Source organism: Ciconia boyciana, chromosome 14 (assembly GCF_034638445.1).
Source record: "Ciconia boyciana chromosome 14, ASM3463844v1, whole genome shotgun sequence".
In the NCBI taxonomy this organism is placed as follows: Eukaryota; Metazoa; Chordata; class Aves; order Ciconiiformes; family Ciconiidae; genus Ciconia; species Ciconia boyciana.
The window spans coordinates 11,399,998-11,424,725 of NC_132947.1; the positions used below are offsets into that span (position 1 = coordinate 11,399,998).

Here is a 24,728-nt window from a genome sequence, read left to right on the forward strand (position 1 = left end):
CCTTTTTAATGCAGCAAGCCTGGGAGTGATCATCTTTTTTATTTTTACTGCAAATTCCACGCAGAGAGGTCAGGCATCACCATCTGAACTGCTGTGGGATACAGCTTTCTGTCCCCTCAAAAAACAAACCAAACCAAACCAAACACCAAAAAAATCTCTCTCTATTAGCATTTAGTCCCTCTGTCAGCATTTAAATTCAGGCTACGGCCAGCACATCTCTTGGGCTACGCTCTCATAACACTGCAGGAGCCACCTCTGCTTGCCTGGACCCTGCTTGGAGGCTCCCCTAGCTCTGACCAGGTAATTCTGCGCCTGCTCTGGCTTTCGGCTCACCGGGGAGCTCTGTCTGGCAGGGAGAGGCTCCGGGGCCCGCAGATGGTACTGTGGGCTGCCTTTCTCCTCTGTTCGCAGTCTCGGAGGTCGCCACGGTCTCAGAGATACCGGCTTGGCCACAGGTGAGGAAGGAAGGCCCAGCTCGGCGGGGAGAGGCCCTGAGGACGTCAGGCAACCGCCCAAGCACTCCTGCTTTCCAAGGTCAGCTCCAGGGAGGCTTAATATATATATATATATAATACGTGTAACAGCGCCTTTGTGCCTCACGGCTGGAGGCAATGAAGTATCGTTATGAAAGAGGACGCGGTGGAATTAAAGGCCCGAGGTGCCCCCCACGAAGCGGTCCCGGGGTTCCCTCACGCTGTACTGCGCACGTACCAGGGACGGGGCAACCCCCACGCTTTCGTGCCGCGCCTCCCCCGTCAGAGGGGAGGAGGCCTACGGGGGCGGGGGCCCGCCGGCAGCCGCTGCCGCCGGAGGGAACCGCAGCTCCCCAGACAGCCCGGGCGCCACCGCGCATGCGCGGCGGGAGCGTCATTTCCGGGCGGCCGCTGTAGTTCCGGGTCGCCGCTGCCTGGAGACGGCGCTGCTGCGCGGGAGCGCTCCGGTACGGCGGCGACGGGACGGGGCTGGGCCCGGGCCCGGGGTGGAGGTGTGGGGCCGAGGGCGCTGGCGGAGGGCGCTGGCGGAGGGCTGCGTGATGGTGCTGGTGCTGGGGCTGTGGGGCGTGTGCGGGGGTGGTGCTGGGACTGCGGGACTGCGGGGCTGCGGGGGCCTCCTCGCCCCGATGGCCGCCGCAGTGCCAGGAGCGCGGCGGAGCGCAGGGGCTGCTGCGCCGCCCGCAGGCAGACACTCGGGTCGTCAGGGCAGGGGCCAAGGATTTGGGTCTTGCACAGCCCACGCTGTAACGGGGCGAAGCACGTCCCTGTGAGTGATCCCGGCGCCCTGGGACCTTCCCCGAGGAGCCTGGGGAAGGTGTGGTAGAAGTAAGCAATTCAGATGTCTGTCACTGCAGGAGGAGGCTGGTTACGTGGGACAGGCATTATTCTGACAGGCGATTCCTGTGTGACACCCAAGAGTGGTATAGTGTGCTGTGAGTGACTCCGGAGTAGCTCAGGAAAAAAAAAGCTTGTTTTTCCCTTCCAGTCCCATGCCAAGCTATAGGAAGTACGCCAGGCTTGTAATTTTACAATTTTTCACTCGTCTCTATCCACTTGCTACTGGATTTGGAAATTCAGCTCCCAGTTCAGAAATATTGGCAGCACACTGAAAACTAGATTAAGCCTACCTTAATACCCACGCAGTGCTGGCATAAGAGTCCATCATTTTCTGACCTGCTTATCCAGCCTGTGAACTGCAGCCATTTCTTGTATTCCTGAATGCCGCTCCTCCTGCATTGCTCAAAATGTTCACGTGGGCAGACACGGTGGCCAATGCATGTATTTGCCAAAGAAGTAAGCAAAAACTCCCAGCTGTCTGGGCTCAGCTAGGAGAGTTTCGTAGAAGAGGGTGTAATTTGACCAAATGTGAGAATCTTGCTTAACTGGGATGTGTTTACTTTCCTTTAGTTTTCAGTTGGACATAGGAAATAAATAAGGCAAATTAAATTCTCTATTTTGCAATGAAGCTGTGTAATTCTGTAGTTTAATTAATTTTTTTTTAAAATTTGGTTAGGTTTCATCCAAGGTTGTTTTCTACCCACTATGCAGGATAAGAGATTAGAGAAACCTGCACTTTCTAATCCTAGGAAGAGAATTAAAATGTCTGAACTGTACTTCTGGCTGTAGTGCTGATTCTTGCAAGGGCAGTCTCGTCAGTAGGGAAGTGGAGGGATACTGGACGTAATAAATATGTAAATAATAAATATGCTTGTTAGTCTGTAGGATTGTTTGTCATGTGTAGCGCTTGGTTTTTGACAGATTCCTGCCACATTATGTCAGGAGACAGCGACTGCACCAGGACAAGTCCATCAGCGGGGTCTCCATCGGACAACAAGTTCCTGCCAGATCGGCCAAAGTATGTTTGCTCGCTGTCTCCTGATCTCGTTACCAAAGCCCGGGAAGAGCTCCAAGAGAAACCTGAATGGAGGCTCCGTGATGTGCAGGCACTCCGAGATATGGTGTGCAAAGACTATCCCTCCCTGGGGACCTGCCTGGACGATGCTTTTTTGCTAAGATTCCTCAGAGCCAGGAAATTCGATTATGATCGAGCGCTTCAGCTTCTGGTGAACTACCACACCTGTAGGAGGAGCTGGCCTGAGGTCTTCAATAACTTGAAGCCGTCCGCAATAAAGCCTGTGCTAGAGTCTGGTTTTGTCACTGTGCTGCCTCGTCTGGACCCAGAGGGACGGCATGTTGTCTGCATCCGTCCAGGTATTGAAATGCATGAATGTCTTTGTTCTCCGTCTTCGAGACGGGCCAAAAATCCATTTCCTGCTCTCCTGTGAACACTGGTTACTTGCGCAGAGTACGTGGGTTCTCTTTGAAATTTGAAAAGCTAACTTGGGAAGGGACACGTTTGTCATTAGCCAACGTTATACCAGTTCCTTTTCCTGTGTCAGTAATAACTGCAGTTATGTCAAAACGAAAATGCAGTGAGGTGGGTTGATGAAATATTGGGTGATTCAAGAAAAATTGATGTGTAGTAACTCAAATTGAAACAGGGCTGCTGGCCTACAGTTAGAAGCTTGTAATTTGTTTTGACAGTAAGTGGAGAGAGGAGCCTATGGCTTTGACTCCCATGTAAACAATCGGAGCCTTCTGTGTGCTTTTGGTGCTGCCAGGCTTGCTGTAAATTTGTCTTCATTCATTCTCCTCTTTTCCATTTACCTGCTTTCTTTCTGAGCTGAAACTGCTTCTAATAAGCTGTGCTGGGTGGAGAACGGGGTTCTTAAAACCATTGCCTTTGCTCCCTGAAGTAAACATGAGTTGCCATTTATCTCTTGCTTAAGAAAGGCTGCTCTGAACTAGGACTGTGGCTACTAAAGACTAACTTTTAAGAGTCCAGGATTTAGAAAATCAGTTTTTGGAATGTGTATTGTTAGCTTATATTTACTCTCCGACTTACCATCCATGTCTTGTAACCTCAGACAGATGGACACCCAGTAATTATCCGATTACTGAGAACATTCGTGCCATATACTTAACGTTAGAAAAACTCATTCAGTCCGAAGAGACCCAGGTGAATGGAATTGTAATCCTGGCAGACTACAAAGGAGTCAGCTTATCTAAGGCGTCTCATTTTGGTCCTTTTGTAGCCAAAAAAGTGATTGGAATTCTTCAGGTAAGACCTGAACTGGTGGGAAAATAAGCTTGTGCATTGTAAATGACTGCTGCTGTGTCTAGAGTTCTTGACTATGTCACCAGAAACTTAAGCATCTTGGCTTTTACTAGCAGAGTTAAAATATGTCTCTGCCCAACCAGTTTCTCAGACCCTTGCCAACTTACCTTGCTTGGCCTTTTTTCGACTTTTGCATCCCTAAAACTAAATTTGCATTAGAAATGCAAACTTTTGAGTTGGAACAGAAAAAAGTAGTTCTGCTAGGTAGTGCTAAGGAAGAGAGAGAGCAGTAAATTACAGTTGGAGAGAAGACACCATTTTGCCTGAATGCTGAGGAATAGCTCCTTATTTAAATGGTTCCTGTCAGCCGAGATGGAGCTGACCACTGGGCAAGTGCAAGTTCAAGTACTGCTGCAAAAATTTTGCAGAGAGGACTTTTGAATGGGTGTGATTTGAGGAGGATTTCCATCTGCTCCCTGAAGGAAGAGAGCCTTCTTCAGCATAGGGGGCAGCAAAAGAGACAGTAATAAAAAGGATCTCCGACTAGATGTGTAGAAGGAAATTGATGGAGAGCAAATTGGAGCAAGGGTGTAAGCGCAAGTGGAGTTGTACAAAATAAGAAGGTGAAAGGAGTGAGGGGTAACCTGGCCAAAGTGGCAGGAAAGCCTGATGATTTTACTTGATGTTCCACCATGCTGTCTGGAGGAGTGAGATGAGAAAAACTTCTCTTGAATGGGTTCATTCCCTCGTTACTTTTATTCTAGCCTGAGCTGGTTATGTTCTTTGTTGTATCTGTGGGGCGATAAGGAAGGATAGGGGGAATCAGGGGAGTTTATGGAGATGAGACTAGTGAATTTATGAATGCCTATATAAGAAGTTGCTCCTTTGAATTATGATCTAAATGTGTCATTTAACTGTCTGAGCCCATATTTAATTTGCACAAATAAAGTGATGGGTGTCCTGCTGTTACTAGTGGAAGCTATTCACAAAACAAAAGCTGAGCTTGGTGAAGGACATAAAGGTATGGTTGGTATACAAACATGTTGCATCAACCTTGCTGAGCTGCATCTCTTGTAAAGATGAGCTAATTCACTGACCTTCATAAGGAGAAAAATACTCCTGCAGTCCATGTTATCTGCTTTTCACTCCAAGCATTGACTGCTTGCTTTGTATGTGTAGAGCTGGTTATAAGGGAAAGAAACTTTGCTGTGGCACATGAGAGCTTAATTGCTGATTGTGAGCTTTTGCCCTGGAAAAATGTTTCTGCAAATAAATTTTTTCTGGCAGAAATGCCATAACTAACTGTTGTTTTAAACTGTCTTGTATAGGAGACGCTGTGTGTTCTTTTGGCAGTGAAGTCTGTTTGTCTTCTGCAGTTAGCATGACAGAATAGTTGGAATGGCAGAAAAATAGTGATATTAGATTTCTTCCTTATATAAAAACACATTTTAGAGTATCTTGGGCACCAAATCTTGTAGTTGGACACACTGTTAGAACCAGCCTGCTCTGCCTCTGAGCATGGTGCACCCCTCAGAAGCTAGGGTCATCACTTTGTAACTGCATCATTGTCACGGTTGGGAATACCCGAAGGACAGTGGTTACCTAAGTGTCTTTGTCAGGGGAGATGAAGAACAACATAAGAAATGAAGATTTACTGACAGTAATATATTTGTTGATGCAAGGTTTTCTTGTCTCTTGACTTTATGCTCACGGATCTCATCTTAAGACTATTCCCTATTACAAGGTGCATTTCTGTTGCCGTATTGGTTGGTACCTCAGATGAAAGTTTGGGAGCCAGTGGGTTGTGCTGGCAGTCAGTCTCAGGAGATTTTAAAAAGATGAATATGGCAAATATTTTTTAAACTGCATTATAAAAATGTTCTTCTTTACCCTTCAGGATGGATTCCCCATTCGAATAAAAGCCGTTAACATAATAAATGAGCCTCGTATATTCAAAGGCATTTTTGCAATCATCAAGCCTTTTCTGAAGGAAAAGATAGCAAACCGGGTAAGGATTTGTGTCATTTTAACATTAATGTTGATGTCTGTAAGTTCCTTTCTTGGCCACTGCAAGTAAAAACCGTTGAAAAACCTCACAGCTAGAAAAATGTTGGTGCCACTTACTTGATCTAACTGGTCCTTTCTGCTTTAATTTTTAAAAGTATGCCTGTTGGGAAAATTCTTCATGAGAGAGAAGCTTTGAGGAATTTAATATTGGCATAACATTAATATGGATCTTTAGTACATATGCTGTGTATTCAGGACATTAATTCCATCCCTGGGGGGTGGATTATCTTGGCAAGTAACACTTCGTTTATGAGGTGGTGTCACAGGAGATCTGTGTTGCCCCTTCCTTGCTCTTCTCCCTTCTGCAAGCGTCCTGCACGGCACTAGTATTCTCACCATAGGACTGGATGTAGTTGCAAAGGATGACGCTTCTTTCCACAAGGATAAGTACTTCCCATCCCATGAACAAAATGGGGGATGAGCTGAATTTGGAACCTCAGCACAGACTAGCAAATGTCAAGTCTCTCTTCCCGGGATTTAAGCTGCACTAGACTTGGATCGTCTCAAGACTTCTCTCACTAGCGTGTCTAACTGCACCTGCCCAGTGTTGTACACTGCCACTTGCCCATAAAGACATCGCTTCTAAAATTTGCTCTTTAACTCAAAATAAGCTCATTAGCTGTTTCAGTAATTTGCTGTAAAGTGTTTGATATGCACTATTAAAGCTGTCTTTTGCTGTCTTCTTCAGTTTTTTCTTCATGGCTGTGATCTGAATTCCCTTCATCAAAACATTCCTCCAGTGATCCTTCCTGAAGAGTATGGTGGTACTTCAGGGAAGCTGGACATCTCCGCATGGAATGAGCTGCTGCTAGCCTCTGAAGAGGACTTCCTGCATGATTTCTCACAGCTGGTTCTCCCATGTGACAGCTCTCCCCATGACATGCTAGTGAGTGGGGATGCTGATGAAAAGCAATGTGATGATTCTCTGCGAGGCCTGAAACCTCAGCTCTATTACTGTTATTGACAAACTAGTGAAGGGAAGTTTTCCAGCACAGTTAAGATCTGTTCTGCTAGGTGATGTTGTGAACTCTGCCTTACTCCTAAACCTGCAGTTTAGGAACAGACTGCTGAGGCACTTTACACTGTAGAACCAAAGGAAGCTGAAGAGGGCGCAGTGGGGGCAGGGCAGAGTTCGGGGAGGATAAAGGCAAAGAGCACAAGTTACGTAGAATACTTGAGGCTCATCAACCTGTGTGTGAATGATGCAAACTGGCCTGTTCTTTCTAATGATTAAAAAAAAAAATATTGCAGGATGGTAAGCTTGATAGTTTCTTATCCTCTCCCCACCCAGGTGAAAAGTGACAACAATGATTTACTAGTTTTCTGATGATCTGTTCCCTTCCCCTTCTGAAAACATCAGTAATCCAAGACAAGAAAATTGCTTTGGACCCCTGCAAAATGTAGCTCTGTCAGTGAAGATTGCTTAAAAAAATGAAAGTCTAACTTGTCCTGTCCTCTCTCACTTGGTTCAGACTGTGAGTTGGCATTTCTGGAATATCTCAATGAATGTTTGGCTCAAATTAATACAGAGCAAAACTTTCTTATTCATGAATAGCAGTATGGAGATAATCTCTGAAACTTCCTCACAGTAGGAAGAACTGTAACTGTTGTAGTAGTTAATCCATCATCTATACCAAGGCTTATTATAAACAGATGCAATCTTCATTTTCAGAAAACAGGAAGTTTTTCAGATCAGGTACTAAGGCTTTTGATTGGATACAGCTTCAAATAATGAGGTTCAGGACCAAATAAGAAAAAGCTGTGTCAGCCACCTTCCCACATTATCAGTTGTTCTTATCTTCAGCTGGTTGTGATGAGGGATTGGGTAACTCACTCTTACACAGAATTTGTAAGGAGGCTTTGTAGCAGTTGGCATATGATGTATAGAAGGCAATACTTCATGTAAGACAGCAAGGTGCTTCTTTAGCTTGTTACTTTGGGCAGAATTTGAGTTTAAGTCTGTGAAACCAAATGCAGACAGGCTATTTGAAAGCACATTCTTAAATTTCCTGGTATTGTAGCATTTTGTTCACTGTGCTTGTTGGCTCTTTTGTGAAATGTTACAACTTTGTTTTCAACTTTATTGACCTCTTTTGTCTTTGGTTGTCTGTTCCTGTATGAAGTTAGACTTTAATCATCTCTGTAATATTTACCCGTAGCTTGTATGCCTGTGCTTCTAGGTCTTTGTCTAGAGACAGAACTAAGACTCCGATGTCAAATCAGGGTAAGATACCTATGTCTAAATAAGCTGTTCCCACTCCCCAGGTTCAATCTGTTTAATGGTCTTGACTTAGAACTTAACTCTCAGCACATGCTTTGCACATGTTTTTCTGCACTATAATAGTGGTGGAGATGGGAAACCTCAGTATGACCAGGAAAGCACACCCAATTACTTCAAGGTGAAATATTTCACTCTTTGGTGAAAAAGAACATCCCTTCTAATTGGAGACTTATCTCTAGAGCACTTTCTCTGGATGAAATCTTTATTTAGTGCCAAGTGTGATTATAGGTACCAGTTATGTTTCTGTAAATATAAAACTAAAGCATCTTGAGGATTTCAGACATCCATTTTTCAAAGTGCCAAACTCTGTTTTGAATGTCTGTCTTCCTCTCAGTCCCTCTACAGCATGATTGCACTGCCAAAAAAGACCCCTCTTCCATGATAATGACTTCCTGATCTGGCAGCAGACCTCATCCTGGAGCTAGGGGGTAGCAAATGCCATACCTGTCATCCAAGCATTATAAAAGGAGACTGGGTTTTGAAAAGGGGTAAACCATTAAGCTTTTTTCTGAGTGGTAATTCAGAATTTGTGGGAGCAGGGAACTCATCGCTTGAACTGTTTAAGAATAAGATGGGAAGAGATTAATTTCCCTCACTAAAGCATGTTATTTTTTCCTGCCTTTATAAGTCAATTCTTACTCTTCTTTGACAGCCATTACCTTTAGTGCAGAAAAATCCCATACCATTTTCAACTACTTAAAATAAGGTAGAAGAGTACTGCTAGCCACTTCCTCCTCATTTCTGACCAGAATGTGCTGCGTGTTTTGCAGAAATTAATTCAGTTCTTTGTGCCACCTAGCAAGACAGTAGCACACAGCACCAGGACTTAGAAAGGTAAGTGGCTGCCCATGCTGTTTAACTGCCAGAATGTAGGGACTGGTGTTTATGTTGTTTTAGTGCCTCTTGATTCCAGCCACAATGTACAATTAAAAAAAAAAAAAAGGATGGACCGTTTTTCCTAGAGATGAAGGGATGACTGGTATTTGATACTCTTTCCTTAATTGTGCTGCAGGGTTTGAAGCAGTGGTATTTTGACAGCTAACCTGTAAGAACAGCTACTTTTATCCCCTTATGTAACTACTAGAGAGGGAGGTTGAATATTCAAAATTCAATTTAGTGTCCTTCAAAAAAAAAAAATCTAGTGGTGTTCAGCAGAAGGCTGAGGAACCTCTACAGAAACCAAACCCTTTTTCAGGCTTTTATATTCTCTTGCATGCCTTAAATACCAGGCAAACTAGATCCATCTCTCCCTCCCCTTTTCTCCTCTGCTCACAGAGAAACTAAGAATAAAGCATATGGGTTAAACATAATAGATAAGGCTACATTATCAATGCTGAAAAAAGCCTGTGTTATGCCTCCAGAACTTCTTTTTCTTGAAGCTGGCTGCTGGGCAGTTGATGTCAGGATGCTTGAACTAAGCCAGGTTTACCTTTGTCAAGCATCTGTTACTTCTAATTTGCTCTTTCTTGGCTTTAGAACTCAGAGAGAGTTGCAACTTTATTGAGCTATACCTCTACCCTTTTTTAGGTTCGTAACCAGTGCTTGGCTTGTCTTATAGAAAGCATGGCTCTGTCTTTTATGCACCTGACTACTGAGCTGAGAATGCTCTTTTGAGCTTTAGCTCTTACTAGCAAAGAAATCAGTTTGTTCCCAAAATTTCTCATGTCAGCATTTGGAAAATAAACACTTGTTTTAAGTATAGAGTCTCCTTATCTGCAAGTTAAGAGATAGGAAAAGCTTACAGGGGCTTTTTTGTTTGGTTTTTTTTCCACAGCACTAAAATGGATCTGTTCTTTTTTCCACTTGAAATAACTTTGTTTCCAGAGGTTATATGCCTTGCCCAGTACATAAGCCATCCCTGCCAAATCCAACACAAAATAAGGAAAGATACTTGAACTGCATTGGGCAGCCATGGCTTTTGGCATTAAGTGGGACAAAAGGTAGCTGCATACTGTACATAAAAGTACTTGAATTTATACTCTTGCAAATGGGTGTTACAAACCCTGAGGTATTTTCAGGAACTGGGTGAAGTATTTTTTTTGTTAAATCTCATTTTGGCATGAGTTAATCGTAGTGTTATTCAAACTAATAATTTTGCCTTCTGTTGTATGTGGGCCTAGAGGTGTTGGGTGGTTAAGTGTACATCTTATTTTGACAAAATTTATTTTTATATTGCATTTTATAAAATGGAGTGGTCAAAATGTGTAATTTTATGATGCATGACTGGGTGATTAAACACACTGTAACAGCTGCTAATTTGATATTTTAAATGTTTGCCTCGTGTTGTCTTGGGGTATTTTATTGTAAAAGTCATAAAAGCAACATATACTTAGTTCCACACTAAACACACAGTTGCAACTAAGTATAATTGCCACAGCATTACATTAGAAAAAGATGTTGCTTTCTTCTGCAGAACTAAATTTTACTTGAACAACTGTACCTGAGCTACTTCAAGGAATAGGATTTGACATTCAGAGAATCACATGGAAGATACTGTTTGTTTCAAAAGAGATGTTATGACTTACTGTTTGCTATATGGAGAAAACATCCAGTCACATCCAACTGGACCCTGCAGCAGCTAATTAGCATTTTAATCATTGTATGTAGTATTTTGCATTGGAGAATAACTGCTGCTTCTTAACACTTCTCAAGAGCTGGGACACTTTCAGTAGTTAGTCCACTTTATTCAAATGAGTTTACAGTGCAAATGCCTTAGTGCCAATAATAATCATTTCATGTACATTATTTTTATAAGCATATTACACAAGTGAAATCAATTAGAAGCTCTATTTTTCCACCATAATCATAAAGTTGTTTAAGCTAGTCATACACTTACCACTCAATATTTGGCAAACGTACTAAAAAAGAAGTTCCCATAGAAGTTGCCTCTTAGGAAAGGGCAAGTTTGTTCTTAAAAGGAATTAGTTCAACCTCAAAGTTCTCTTCTTTTGGTGAGGAATAAAGGGGTTTTTGCCACAACACAGGAAGGTAACTATAATTTAAATAAAACTTTTGCAGTGGAATGTAGAAATCAAGCAGCATGGCTTACACTTCTAGGAACTGAAGCATTAGCATACTAGTGCATTATGCTGAATATAATTGTTCTTTAAAATATATTACTAATCTAGCTAAATGTTGCTTCTATTCAAGAGAAAGGTTGTGGCTATTGGACAGAACAGATATTTTCTTTTGTGCTTTGACAGCAAAGCTGTAGTGAATTTTAAAAATGTAGCAATAAGATAAACACGACTGAAGGTTAAAATAGAAAGATAACCGATAATTTTGATCCTGCATCAAGCATTATGCAATACATAACTTTCTATCCACCTGCATGTTCCTATTAACGTAAGAAACAGTAACATAGACAGTATAACTAAAGCAATACATGAACATTTTGGCTTTCAGCAAAACATTCCCCACTTTGTAAGCTCGGACAGGTGCAGCAATTTAACTGAAGTCCCTATTCGTAAGGACAAGAGGAGCCACTAGGGTCCAAAGATAGAGAAGGAGACAAACCCAGCTGGAGGTTATCTTCACCCACACGGCTGGCCACTTACTTGTCATTGTTTTAAAATCAGCATCAGGGCTAAAAAGTAAAGAAGTCAATTAATAGATATAGAAGGCACCTTCCACTATGCCTTGCCATGTCTCATATGAATCTGAAGTTAGAACAATGATTTGGGACACTCCAGTGCAAGAGGCTTCGATGGGAGGAGTAGGGTAAGACAACTAAACCAGCAGTTTCCTGGTTGCATATTTTTGATGTGCTACTCCTAAAGGAAATATTTTTGATGTGCTACTCCTAAAGGAAATATTTCAGTGAGCTATGCAACAGATTCCTGATGGCTGCTACTCTGTAAGCATATTTGCTAATTTCTGCTATATGGCAGTCCTGGGGAAAGCAGTTACAAGCTGCAGCAGCAGCAGATGTGTCCAAGGGCTCCCAACAGATCTAGGAAATCGTATCTCCATTTAAGTGGCATGTATGGCTGTCCCTGCACATCTTTCCCAGGGTTAAGAGCCAGTAACATTAGGCTGGCCTCTGACAAACTTCCCAGGAGGCCACCCTAAACCAGTTTCATATGTGTCCTTCCTGCTGCCTGCATATCTGAAGGATGGTAGCCACCCTTTCTGCCCTTGCAGCTGTGAAGCAGTCTGCTATGACTACAGCTGCTGATCTTGTCTTTTTGTACAGTTTTTTTACATCTTATTCAGCAACACAAAATTGAGAAGGCACAACTCCAGTGCAACTGTCACAGGGACGACCCCTTATCCAGCTGGGCAGGAGTAGCCTATAGGGCAGGGTCTCCTATCCACCTAGAAACACTGTCTGGCACATACAACCCATCACTTTGTCTTGCTCTTACCTGTACCAGTTCGTGAGCGTCATCATGATGTAAAGAGAGGCAAGGAAGAGCATGAAGTGGAAGAAGGTGTAGCTGTACTGAACACCATCCTTCTCATTATCCAGGACACGGCGCACTTCTCCTTCCTCTGCAGCCCCACTGCCTGTTCCCCCAGTCTCCTCCAGAATGGCACTGTCACTCCCAGACAGTGTCAGCTTGTTCACCTGGCTGTTACTCGAAGAGCGAATGCTGCCGTGTAACCCAAAGATAGACATGGTTAAAAACTCCCTTTTCAGTTAGCTGTGTTTGCTAATAAAGCCAGCACAACAGACCACAATGAATGTCTGGGACTAGCAAATAACATTTTTAAAATCCATCTGGAAACACAAGGAAGCTCCTCAGAGAGATCTGTTTTCATCCGAGCTTTTGTTAACCTAGTTAAACAGTGTTCCTAGTCCAGGTCTTGTAACACATTTTGTTCTGTTACCTGAATCGGGCTAATAAAGCCTATCCTCATCCACAAAACAGAATGCAGTTTTATTAGCCATATTTGGGCTTGGACCTGAGACCACAGCTAGATATGAATAAACGCAGGTACCTTTTTCACTGGACCCAGATTCAAACAAAAAAGCAGACGGATCCCCATTGTTTATCATTTGATGGCGGTGCACATCCTACCTGGAATACAAGAGGCAAAGGACAAAGATAACCAATCCAACGACACTCTGGGCATCCCACCACTGCAGGGACTTGGGCGGAGCTGGAGTAGCAGGTACAACAGTGGTATTTGCCGGAACAACTGTAGCTATCTGGGTAATGATGTCCAGCAAACTTGGGTTACAGCTTCGTTCTGAAAGGGATTTCAAGGCAGGTTAAAGAGAGATGAGCTTTGCCAGCATTTAGCTAAGAAAAGATTACGAATAAGCTTGCAATTTTTCATTCCCTTTAACTGCTGATCTCTTCAGTTCCCCAGAGGCAGCAATGACAACGAATATTTTTCCTTCCTGTGAGCTAGGCCAGGGTGTAATAAATAAATAAAATCAGAATGCCCTGACACTGTTCTCTTTCCCCTCACAAATGCCCCAGTTTAGTTTTGGCAAGGGTTTGATGGTTTCAGTAAAGTTGGCTTTACTGCCTCACTAGATTTTACCTAGGCAGATCAGTGATGTATAATAATGACAAGCCCCATCAACAGCTGCTGCTTTCACACCAAAATACGTTACTCAAGACAGCCTATTGCTTACCAGGCTCATTGGACATGGCTGACCAAGTGAGATACATGGTGTAGAGCGTGATAACAGAGGACTGGAGGAGGCCAGAGCGAGGCTGATGTTCCTATTCAAAGACAGAATACCAAGCCAAAGTCAAAAGGGCAAGTTTTACCTATAGTTGGATAGCTTTACCCTACTGCCACAGATTCAACAATTATTAGCATGAAAAACTTTATTTTTTAGAAATGCATTGGGCTTTGTTCTATGTTTAGAAGACCAGAAGAAACTCCTTAGAGTAATACAATTTATGCAGTGAGTAACTCAAACATGGAAGGAATAAGCTAACCAAATCCAGTTTTTCTGTGTCCAAGACTTGGTTATTAACTTCCTGAGTTAATCCCAATTTGCTTAACAGTTTTGTAGATGTGAATCTAGCATGTGATTTATTTGAGCAATACCAGTTCAGAATCAAGTAACATGCAAGCTTCCTCTCATATTAAACACACTTACCCATAATTTCAAAGCCACAATATTAAGCCAATAAATTCCCAGCTTATTTTGCTTTTCCCTAACAGGTTTCTCTGTTCTGCCAGAACCTTCACCACTAAAACCACACCAGCAGTGCCCCATGTGGAAACAAAGTCCAAAACAATGTTAGCCAAAAAAAAGCCTATTTTCAGGAAATATGTAGTGCACTACATAGTGCATTTGTTTCAGAGCAATTTTTTTTTTAAATGTTGCTAGCTAGCATAGCTATGATAGCCAAATTTTAAAGTTCTTATATCTGACTGAATTGGTACTGTATCTTTCTTCCCTGCTTTGTACGTCAGAAGAAAATAGCAGAGAAAAATAATACCTGAACTTTTGGAAGGATAGAAACAATGGAGACAGCAATGCACAGGATCATATTAATGCTTATGAAGAACTTGTTCTCAGTGCAGTCATCAGGCTTTGTGTAGAAAACATAGAAGAGCACAACAAAAACCAGTGACAAGGCATAGAACAAGCTTGTACAGGACAGCAGAGCTGGAGGGAAAAAAAATTAACTGTTACAATATGCATGTAGTTTCTAGGTCATTAAATCTAAGGTGATTTAATGACCAGCTACCACTGTAAGGAGATAGTCCCTCTTCCTCACTTGGAAGTCTGGTTCAGAAAACTAGACTAGCAGAATGCATTTTTATTAGGTACGGCTAACTTTCTGCTTTGGCTCACTACGTAGTGTAGCTCAGACTAAAGCTAATGCTGTCATCAGGGGAATAACACCTGCCTTTCAGCGGGAGTTTAATTGGTTTAACTGATGTCAAGCCACAGTGTCAAAAAGAGAGTGCTTTTTGCACACTTCTCATGGACTATTTATAAGCCCTGAATTCCCCCTTCTATGCTAAAGGCCACCCATTTTCATTTCCATTCTGCTATGTTCTTTACAAGAAGCTACAAAATGCTGTTGCAGCATTCGTAGCTATGAGCAAAGAACCACAACAATTAGCACTCTGTAATTTAGTGGTCAGCTCGGGAGCATGCACCGAGGCGTGCTTTGTGTTGTACTGCAGCCACGGTCATCGACATAACTGACTTCCTGAGGACCTCAGCAGGGGAGATGGCAAAGCAAAGTCAGAGCTGAAGAGATCCAGGCTACTAGCTCTGCACTCACACTGCAAACCAGGCAAGTGTTGTTTATTATGACTGTCAGATCTGCTGATCACAAGCCTAAAATATTTTGCATTTTATTTAATGAGAGAAAGGCAACACTGCAGCTATTAATTCCAAATGTTTACAGCAGTGACTCAAGGAGACTGTGGAGTGTAATTCTAGGTATGTTTGCAAACTAGCAAGTGATATTCTGTGGAGTATTGGCCAGCAGAAAAAAAGCCTTTAGAGTTTAAGATTCCTACCTGCATACCAACATTTAGAGTTTCCCTCCTCCATTCTCTCAACCCAGCTCTCATTCCAGGAGTGAGCAAAGTCCACAAGAAGCACCAACTGGATAAGAATGAAGCAGAAGGCTCCACAAATACCAATAGCAAACCAAGCTAGAAAATGGAGCAAGAAAAACAGGGTTAGCTTTCATCATTTGCATGCTACCCCAGTTAAAAAAAAAAAGCTCCTAATTATACTGCAGACAAATAATGAAAAAATCTGAAACTATATTTAGAAATGCAGATACTGTTAATCACTTTGGCCTCCATCCTGCAGAAGCATGCAAGAAGTCCCCGCTATTCAAGGGTGCACCCTATGCTAGTCAAGCTGAGCATGGGAATGTTTAGCCCAACATATCTTCAGAATGAATGCAAGATCTAACACAAGACATCTTTGCGTACATAAGTACCATCATGCCACATTTCTTTGAGGATAAACAACCCTTTCAAGTTCCTGTGATGTGGCCAGACATTAAAGGTTTCTTGCACAAATTTTTCAGAGACTAGGGAAGTATTTAGCGCTTGTCAGTGTTCTGAGCTGCCTCTAATCTAAGGAGTGTCAGAAGACTCAGCCCAGTAGTGATTGTGTCATGGGAGTACCGAATTATTAATACAGAACACTTCTGCACTTGAAAAGAGATTGCTTATTGCCATAACTTCAGTTGGTCACCAAAATACTGGATGAACCAAGATACTCTAATGAAGTACGACAGAATCTGTGTCTTCTACACGATAACTTTCACTATCACAACTATAGCCTGGTAAGTCTGTGAAAAGGTTTGAGTTTATTAAACAGAATTCCATGACGACATATTAACTGTACCTCTTGTGAAAGGCCCTTCAGGAATGTAAAACGCTCCAACCATGATAGCCACAATGGCAGCTATTTTGAAGAACCAGAACCTTTAAAAGAAGGTAAAGTTGAAAATATTGGCCTTACTTTGCACACAACAGTCATGTTTTACATGATCTGCAAGCAGCTTGCTGTACAGAGATGAGTGTCTAACAGAAATGTAAAGAAAAAAAACTTGTGTTCAGTGGGATTACAGATAAAGATGTTCACCGAATCAGGGGGAGAGGGTGATGCAACGGTCAATACATTGGAGTCATGGGCTGACAGAAACCTCAAAGTTCAACAAAGGCAAATACAGAGCATTGCACCTGGGACAGAAAAATCCCCTGCAACAGGACAAACTAGGGGCCGATTGGCTAGAAAGCTTTGCTGAAAGAGGAGCTCCTGCTCCAGCAAACAGAACGTGAGTCAGCAGCTCATCGCTGCAAGGAGCAAGGCTAACTCTGTGCTGTTCAGCCTGGAGAAGGGAAAAGGGAGATCTAATTACTGTTTTCAACTGCCTAAAAGAAAGGTGTAAAGAAGACAAAGCCAGACTTCTTGCAGGTGCACCGTGGAAGGACAAGAGGCAACGTATGCAAGTTGTAAAAAGAGAAACTACAATTAGGTATTGGAAAAAATTGCACAGGTTGCCCAGAGAGGTCAAAGCATCCCCATCCTTTCAGGCATTCAAAACTCAACTAGACAAGCCCCTGAACAACCTGCTCCATGTTGGCCCTGCTCTAACCAGGGGGTTGGATCATATGATCCCCAGAGGTCCCTTTCAAATTAAATGACTCTCTCACAATTCAGTCATCTATCCCAGAACTAACCCAGTTAAATCAGTGAATCCAAAATCAGAAACCAGTTTCTGCTGGCTTACTGAGTCAGACTGGCCTAGTGAATGACCAAATCAGCACTAGACTCAGCGCAAGGACGGCGATATAAACGAGCTGAAATCTAGCATCTCTGTGGAAACGCAGAGGGGTACCCAGAGCACTGCCCTTTTGGTTACCCAACCTCCGAGCATTATCAGTACATTGAACATATTACATAAACAGGAAGCTTTTTAGTAGACTAAAATGTTACTCTCTACTCAGTTCAAAACAAACTTGAGGCTGTCAATGTATACATAAACAATTTGCCACTGTGTTCAGCAGAGAAACTTGAGAGAGGAAACAAGCTGGAAGACCAGACAGCTGGCTCACACACATACCCATTGTGTACTGAGGCTCTTGGATCATTACTTGTTTTCACTTCTATCATGAGCAGAGAGAGGAGAAAGAAGAACACTGCCATGGCAAAGCTGATTCGATAGACAGCTCTGTATCCAACAAACACGTCGCAGCTGACAAAGCCATCCATATGCGGTATCCGAGTATGAAGACCCTCATCACAAAATCCAGGTATCTGAGTAAAAACGCATTTAATTGTGAATTTATGTCTGCATTTGCAGTTACATTCTTTAAGCACTCTAACAGCTAAGGCTTTCAGTCAGCTGTCTCCTGGGAGATCTGATAACAAAAGACCTTGCGCTCAGCCGGCCTGCATAGACCTTATTATCATCTTTCTTTCCCCATGTCATCACTAAAAGCATCCAGGAAGATTAAGATACCAGAGCAGCAGGCCTCTGATAATGACTAGCAATCTCCAGGTCTGGTCTGGTTTCAGAGACCCCAGGCACGTACTTAAAAATGTACATTCACTGAATTTGCTATTTCAGCTAGAAGCCATTCTGCACATGCAGTCTCTTAACTTGGGGGACATGGCACATTTGGGTGTTTGTGTCTCTCATGTAATCTATTCCAAGTAAAGCGAATCAATAGTCGCTGGCACAAGTAATGGTTTTGCATACAGTTAGAAAGAGGTTTTCCCCTCCATACCTTTTTCAGCTGCTCTTCCATCCCTGGTGCCAGCATAATGCAGGCAAGAACAGTGCTGAGGAGGAGGAGGAAGGCATAGATAAGACGCGTCACTGTGGAATTCTTGCTGTTGGGACAACATCGGCACAGTAAACACGAGGCACCGCTGCACAGGCAGGGAATCTGAAGGACAGAGACAGAAATAGCAAGGGCATTCCCCTCGCAGCTGACACCGGCGGGGTCAACAACACCGGGAGAGGAACACCCAAACTCCATTTAGAGACGCTCCGCTCCCGGCCGGACCACACAGATAAACCGCTTAATCGACATTTCTGACTGACACCGTGTTTGAGAACACCCGCGGGTAACCTGGCTGGTCAGCCCGGGCTCTCTTCCTGGGGCTCTGCCGCCTGGCAGCGGCCAGCAGCGCGCCGCGGCCCCGCGGCCCCCGACACCGCCCGAGGGCAGGCCGCGTCTGTTAGCGACCGGCCGCCCGGCCAGGCGAGGAAGGAGCAGGGCAGCTACCGCCCGGCGCCCGCTCCGCCCCGAGGGGCTGAACCCGCCCCCGGCTCTCCGCAGCTGGCGGGACCAGGCTTCTGCCCACAGGCCGCGGGAGGGGAGCCAGCAGGGCCACCGGCCCGGGGCTCGCCCGCCCGAGCCGGGCCCCGGCGGAGGCACCGCTCCGGGCCGGGCCCGCTCCCGGGAAGGAAGGGGCGGGGGGTTGGCGCGGCAGCCGCAGCCGCCGCCGCCACTCACCCAGCTGGCCAGCGAGCAAACCCCCAGCGCCGCCCCCATGGCGCCGCCGCCGAGCCCCTCCGGCCGCTTCCTGCTTCCGCCCCCACCCCGCCGCGTCAGGCGGCCGCCGTCCGGCGCCGCCGCTCATTGGCTGCTCCCGCCATGCTGGCGCGCTCGGGGGCCGGCTGCCCGCCAATGAGAAGGCAGAATGGAGCCGCGCGCGAGCGGGAGGGCGGGTAGGGAGGGCGAAGGGCGGGGGAGGGGAGGCGTTGCGTGTGGACGCTTCTTCCGCCTTCTCCGGCGCGAGGCGGCCGCACGGGCGAGCGAGTAGGCGGTTCCTCCAGCAGCCCAGCCAATGAGTGAGGCTGATGGGCAGGCCCGGCAGCCATTCAATACCTCCCGCTCCCTGAGGCCGCTGGGCGGTGCCTCGGCCCTCGGCGGTTGCCATGGCAGCAGCGCGGGCGGGCAGGCGGCATGGCGCCGTGGCGGGCTTGGCCTGGCCTTGCCGGGGCTGCCACCGGGGCTGCCGCTGGGCCGCTCCGCCACCCGCGGGGTTTGGGGCCGAACACATTGCGTTTCCCTGCCCCTGAGCGCCAGCAGCCTGCAAGGCACCCTGGCGCGTCCCGTGCCCCGTCTGCACGGGTAAAACTGCCCCCCCTCGGGTTCCAGAGGGCACAGGGCGTTACCGGCGCGGTGACAAGCGTCACGTCCCTGCAAAGGTTGCGTTGAAGCTGTGTGAGTTACACTGCGTCACCGCGGAAGCACTGACCTCCGGTGGGAGGGACCGGGACCATCGGGACGCCTGAGGAAGCGGGCGGGCGGCTCCGCCGCTTCACGTACAGCCCTGCGTGGGTCACAGGGCTGCGAGCGGTGGCTCACGGGCTGGGGACACGGCTGTCACCTGCCCTGCCTGAGGCCCGGGGGCCCGGTCAGCCTCTCGGAGCTGTTTGACTGGGGGGAGAGCTGTAGTTCACTCCTGTTCTTGTCCCGTGGCGATGGGAACACAAGCGCTGGTGCCACAGAACTCACACCACGTTGCTGCCCCTTTTTCCCTGCGTGCTTTGCTGAGCGCCGAACGGTGCCCGTGGGTTTTGGCCTGTGCAGTGTTGTAACGGGGCTCTGCGTGGAAGCGGGAAAGCTCACGAGCCTTTCGGAGGTGGGTTTCTCAAGGAGTCGCTTCTGCATCCGTTCACACTAGGCTCACTTCGTGTGTGGAAGGTGCACGGCTGTAAAAGCTAGAGATGTACTCCTTTAAAATGGAAGAAGAGGTAGAGCAGCCATGTGGAAAGAGACACCGTTCTGCCGCTGCCCGGAGCACGGGGGCCTCTCTGGTTTTGGGTTACCGGCAGTTTGGAGGGGTAGGAGAGAGACAGCTGAGTGACTACACTCCTCGTCGCTAAAGTCTGGGAGCAAATGAAATGGATGAGAGATGGCTGTGTGGGTATAACAACAGTGAGAAGGTGACAAAAGTTTACACAGAAGGTTAGGAAAGCAGTTTGGAGCTATTTAATTGGCCCTAGTGTTGCAAAATATCAGAGGGCAGGGTCAGGACTGACCAGTTTGAGTTACAGGGTATGTTCTGGCTACGGCAATTCCAGGTATTGCACATCACTTCCCACTGTGTCAGACCCTTCTTTCCTCCACAGTCCCTTTCCAAGAAACCTGCTTCCATCACAGAAAGGGACAAATAATCAGAATTACAGCTTTATTGCCGTCTAAAATTGCCAAGAAATGACAAAAACCAACCAGTAAACCAGCCGGCTTACATTCTTCAGCAGCTTTAACACTCAGAATATATGAACATTATGTTAACAGTATTATCTCTCTTGTAATCAGCCTCATTCATGAAGACACACAGGCTTCTTTCAGAAAAGGATCACACTGTAAATCATTGAAAGTGTGCTTCCTTCAGATAATATAGGAGCCTTTATTATTAACATATTTTTATTACCCTTTTGGGTGCACCAGCTGGATCTGTAAGAAGGCTTTTGCCACATCCCTGCTACTTCACTGTTTGTTCACATGAATGTAGGCAGAATAAAGGCAGAATCCAAAATTCTGTGTTCCCTTCCCAGTCGTCCTGGGTAAATAATTTCTTAGGTATGTTACTAATACAGTGATGAAACTCAGCTAAATCCTGAGTCAGAGATGTTTTCTTCACAGGAAATTTGTGAGACTAATAGTTTTGTTAAGTACTGTGGGATCCTCCACTGGATTATGCCAGGGAAAGACAAAGGATACAGATAAAAAGCTCTTTCCTTCCACTGTCCACGTAACAAGAGATTTCCAAGAGCTCATTTTACTTCCCAACATAAACCCCCTCTGATTCTGCATAACATCACCTCAAACCACACGTGTTTAACAGGAGATAAGGATGAAGTCAGCCTAGTGACTGTCAGCTATGGGAACAAGCCAGGATATGGCAGGAGGTTATCCTAGTTTGTACAAAAATACCCTGCTCTGGTATGTTAATCAGTTCTGACAGAAGAACGAAATGGTGCATCCCTTATGTATCTATACGTTACATCCCATACATAGCTATATGTTAGTTGAAATGCCTAGAATAAAAACCTTGAAATTAGGTAATGTTTGAAGGAAATGTGTCAGATATAGTCGTTTGAAAGTAGTTCTCCACAGTTCTTTGTGCAACTGAGCTCATAAAAAAATGTCACTCAAGCTTGTGCATTAGTGCTATTCTTGTTAATCTCAAGGGTCTCCCTGTCATGATAACAAAAATCCAGAACTTCTCCTGATGTTCTCCGGAGTATTTGAAGGTCCCTGCTCTGCATGGGCTGTATTTTTGCAGGTTACAGATCCCATATACAGGTTATAATAGAATAATCTTTTGACCATCCAGGATCTTTCAGTCAGGTGAAGGGAACTGCAAATTGGAATGACTGGGTCAAACCAACTGTAAAAATTAAAAAATCATACATAGTCTGTGTTTCTGCAGTAGTGTTGCCTTGACCCATATACAGGTCTAAATGCCTTGCAGTGCTCTGGCCTGCATAAACTTCCAAATTTTGAGGTATTGGCATCAGCTTTCTAATATAACCCTCCTAATTATTGGGCTTCTGTAAAGTGTTTGGCTTTAAACAGTATTTATAACTGTGCTTTGATTAGATCTCCAGAGCATCAAGAATTACGGAGTTTTCTTTAGGGACAATGGCTTTTCCAGCTGTTTAGTTCAGTCTTTGGGTTGAGCTCTATTCCACCATCCAGATTGTAAACTGTGCTTTGAGAACAGCCGTCAAAGTCCTCCATCTGTGAGGAAGTTAGTCATTAGATAATGGGCAAAATACTGCTACGGCTGAAACCACCAGTGGGTTTATTTAGTCTTTAAATGGTCAGAGTTAATAGCTTCTACAAAATCATGATGTTCCAGCAGGGTAGTAGGTTCTCACAAGTATAAATATCGTTAAGTTTGTGGAGGTCCCAGATGACTTTTCACTAGGGTCTAATCTAACTGTGTGCTGTAGATTCAGGGACGCACTCACCACTACCCTGCAAAGGCCAACATGTGCTGTCTGCTGCGGTTCCCCAGGGAAGTGCAGGTGACTGGTGCCAACAGCGTGGCTCTTCTCTGCGTACAAGCTGGCTTTACACTCACAAGCCCCTGCAATTTGAGATCAATAGGAATCAACCTAGTCCACACTCTCAAGTCTTCAAATATGCAAGCTTCTTTTCTCCGCAGTCCTTTGCTCACGATCTTATAATTCTCATCTTCCCTTGACTGCGTGCTCTGTGACTGCATTAGCACCTGCCTCTGCACTTCTCAGACTCTATTTTCCTATCATGTCATGGATATGTGAGTCATCTTATTTGTGATCTGCTGAGCTGAGTGAGAGTCATAGTAGAGTTGTGCGCTTCAAGGCCATTAGTAACGCTGCTAAAACTTGCATAATACATTCTTCTGTGTCTAAATCCCTGAGAGATTGAGTAACTGTTTTCTTTTTCACCCCAAGTGACTATGCAACTGGATGAGTCACTGCTGTTATGATAGAGGAATTGTGATCTTTGTGCCTTTCCAGTTTTGTTTGGCCAGAAATCTATTTTATAGGACACCTTTGTTCAATCTCCTGTAAGTCCTTATATGTCACCAGAGACCTTTTCATTGACTTCAGTTCACTTTAGATCATGTGCTCTGGTCTGGAAACTGCGTTAGTTTAGATTATTGGTGAAACAGATGGAGAGAAATGTTCACTGTTATCCAATGCCCTGGAATGATATTACCAAGCTGTTTCATCTCATTCTTTATGGAAGCATTAGTAAAACTTAAATGTATTGAAAAGTATTTAAATAACATTAAATAAAAGCTTATTTTTAAAAAAAACAAACCACAAACAGAGATATACCGGAGGGAATATTTTGTACAAAAGATCTGCAGTGACATCTGTGAATGAACCACAGAAGGGACTAGCAACAGATGGCTGGTAAAAAGGAGGAGGGAGTGAAGGGTGGCCTTTTGTGATAGGTGAACGTGGTATCCCTGCAAACAGCACGGGATGCTCAGACAGGGCGTTTGGGGAGCAGGATCTGACCCAGAAGGGGCTGGCACCATTGGAGCAGCCTTAGCCCTGCTCTGGCATGAGCTAGTAGTGACTGTCCCAGGAGGAGCCTTGCAGCCAGAGGCATTGCTGGAGCTTGGCACCTTCCCCATGCCCGTAGGTGAGACAGTGTTAGTGCAGAGCCAGGCATCAGCCCCTGCTCCACCTGGCAATGCTGACCGAGGCTCGGTTTTGATGCTAGAGCACCTCAGGCTGTACAGGGCATCCAGGCTCCTGCTTTTAAGTAGCCACTTCAAGGGTGGGTAGCCACAAAGCGAGCCATTCTTCTGCTCAAGCATTGTCCAAGCACACGTGCAAATGTTGCTGAGTTTATTGTTTCAAATGTTTTCATTATTTTGCCTTGCCTGATATATTTTTTTATAAGGCAGGATTTATTTCCCCTGTCTCTGTGACCCCATCTCTCCCATGAGACCCTTCCCTGAAATCCAGCTGGCCAGCCTTCTTGTATCAGTGATCACTGCAGCAGAACAGCTTCTAGTGAAACAATAGTGGGAGGAAGTCAGGAATTTCTGGATTTAATCCTGCCTCGAGCAGTGATGAGTTGTGTGGCTTTAAGTGAGCCACAGGACTATGTGAGTCAGTATGTAAAGTGAGAAAACCAGCATATCCCAGAGTCATGGCAGGCTCTGTTCGTTCATCTTTCCACACAGCTTAAAATCAGATGAATGCCTGACCCAATTTTTTCTCATACTAAGAAGAGCAATACAGGATCATACTAGCCATGGTCATTTCTTTTAGCTGGAGATTTCTTTTCCCTTCTTTTTCCATTGTCCCCCACACTGGTGCTGCTGCTTTCCAAGATCCTCTGAAGCTAGTGAAATAGTTTTTCCTCATAAATCTTTTAAATCATGTAAATCCTCCTGGCGTACCAGCTGACATTTTAGATGTTGCATTTTTGCACTTGAGCCAGGAAGCATTTAACATGTTACAGTTGCTTATGTTGTTGTATTTTTTTAAAGAAGGGAAAACAGTTCCTTCCTCTTGTGTCTCCAGCAGAGAGACTGTTTCTCCTTGAGGAAGGAGTTCACATGATCATATAGATGCGTCAGATAAATCCCTTCCCACGTTTGATATTTGCTAAGTTACATGATTGATATTCCAAAGCCAATAGCTGGGATGGTTGTGCGATTTAACATCTCTGGAGCAATTTTTTCTTCTGTTCACAAGCTTTAAAGAAATGAAGTCTAAAAATGAAATCCTTCAACTTAGAAAGATTCATTAACCAAACACTCTCAACCATGTTATCTTCACAAATATTTCTCCCTGTTTGTTTGTTTAAAGCTGGCCAAAAGTTCCAG

General features: G+C 44.8%; 3 protein-coding genes across 12 annotated transcripts in view; 2 read left to right on the forward strand and 1 right to left on the reverse strand.

The window, feature by feature from the left end:
- The first annotated feature begins 886 nt into the window (after positions 1 to 886).
- TTPAL (alpha tocopherol transfer protein like) lies at positions 887 to 15,274 on the forward strand. 10 transcript variants are annotated; one of them, XR_012045099.1, is made up of 8 exons: positions 887 to 940; positions 2,253 to 2,705; positions 3,422 to 3,615; positions 5,510 to 5,620; positions 6,368 to 6,565; positions 7,860 to 7,903; positions 8,731 to 8,794; positions 10,374 to 10,471. XR_012045099.1 is itself a non-coding variant. In XM_072878855.1 (7 exons), exons 2-6 carry the CDS (start codon positions 2,267 to 2,269, stop codon positions 7,857 to 7,859), a joined length of 963 nt encoding a protein of 320 aa, XP_072734956.1. In that variant the 5' UTR covers positions 887 to 940; positions 2,253 to 2,266; the 3' UTR covers positions 7,860 to 7,903; positions 8,731 to 10,300. The 10 variants fall into 10 exon arrangements, 5 of the variants coding, with proteins under 5 accessions (XP_072734956.1, XP_072734958.1, XP_072734955.1 ...); XR_012045098.1 differs by lacking the exon at positions 10,374 to 10,471 and adding an exon at positions 9,735 to 10,303; XM_072878855.1 differs by lacking the exon at positions 10,374 to 10,471 and having other exon boundaries at positions 7,839 to 7,903; positions 8,731 to 10,300.
- Positions 10,651 to 18,966, reverse strand: SERINC3 (serine incorporator 3). Its single transcript, XM_072878851.1, has 10 exons — positions 18,884 to 18,966; positions 18,149 to 18,310; positions 17,482 to 17,675; positions 16,260 to 16,339; positions 15,413 to 15,550; positions 14,374 to 14,543; positions 13,551 to 13,641; positions 12,985 to 13,156; positions 12,328 to 12,555; positions 10,651 to 11,546 (listed from the first exon to the last, which is right to left on the reverse strand). Exons 1-10 carry the CDS (start codon positions 18,920 to 18,922, stop codon positions 11,408 to 11,410), a joined length of 1,413 nt encoding a protein of 470 aa, XP_072734952.1. The 5' UTR covers positions 18,923 to 18,966; the 3' UTR covers positions 10,651 to 11,407.
- A 419-nt stretch (positions 18,967 to 19,385) lies between these two features.
- PKIG (cAMP-dependent protein kinase inhibitor gamma) overlaps positions 19,386 to 24,728 on the forward strand; it is a 33,833-nt gene continuing 28,490 nt past the window's right edge. Inside the window, exon 1 of the mRNA XM_072879025.1 lies at positions 19,386 to 19,597. The gene's annotated coding sequence lies outside the window, so the exon portion shown is untranslated. The remainder of the gene's footprint in view (positions 19,598 to 24,728) is intronic.

Coding starts and splice junctions, on each gene's coding strand:
- TTPAL (XM_072878853.1), top strand. CDS start 2,267: ATGTCAGGAGACAGCGACTGCACCAGGACAAGTCCATCAGCGGGGTCT. Junction 2,706..3,421: donor TGTTGTCTGCATCCGTCCAG/GTATTGAAATGC, acceptor TTGTAACCTCAG/ACAGATGGACACCCAGTAAT. Junction 5,621..6,367: donor AGGAAAAGATAGCAAACCGG/GTAAGGATTTGT, acceptor TGTCTTCTTCAG/TTTTTTCTTCATGGCTGTGA.
- SERINC3 (XM_072878851.1), bottom strand. CDS start 18,922: ATGGGGGCGGCGCTGGGGGTTTGCTCGCTGGCCAGCTGG. Junction 15,551..16,259: donor TGAAGGGCCTTTCACAAGAG/GTACAGTTAATA, acceptor TCCATTTTCTAG/CTTGGTTTGCTATTGGTATT. Junction 13,642..14,373: donor CTATCCTTCCAAAAGTTCAG/GTATTATTTTTC, acceptor GTCTTTGAATAG/GAACATCAGCCTCGCTCTGG.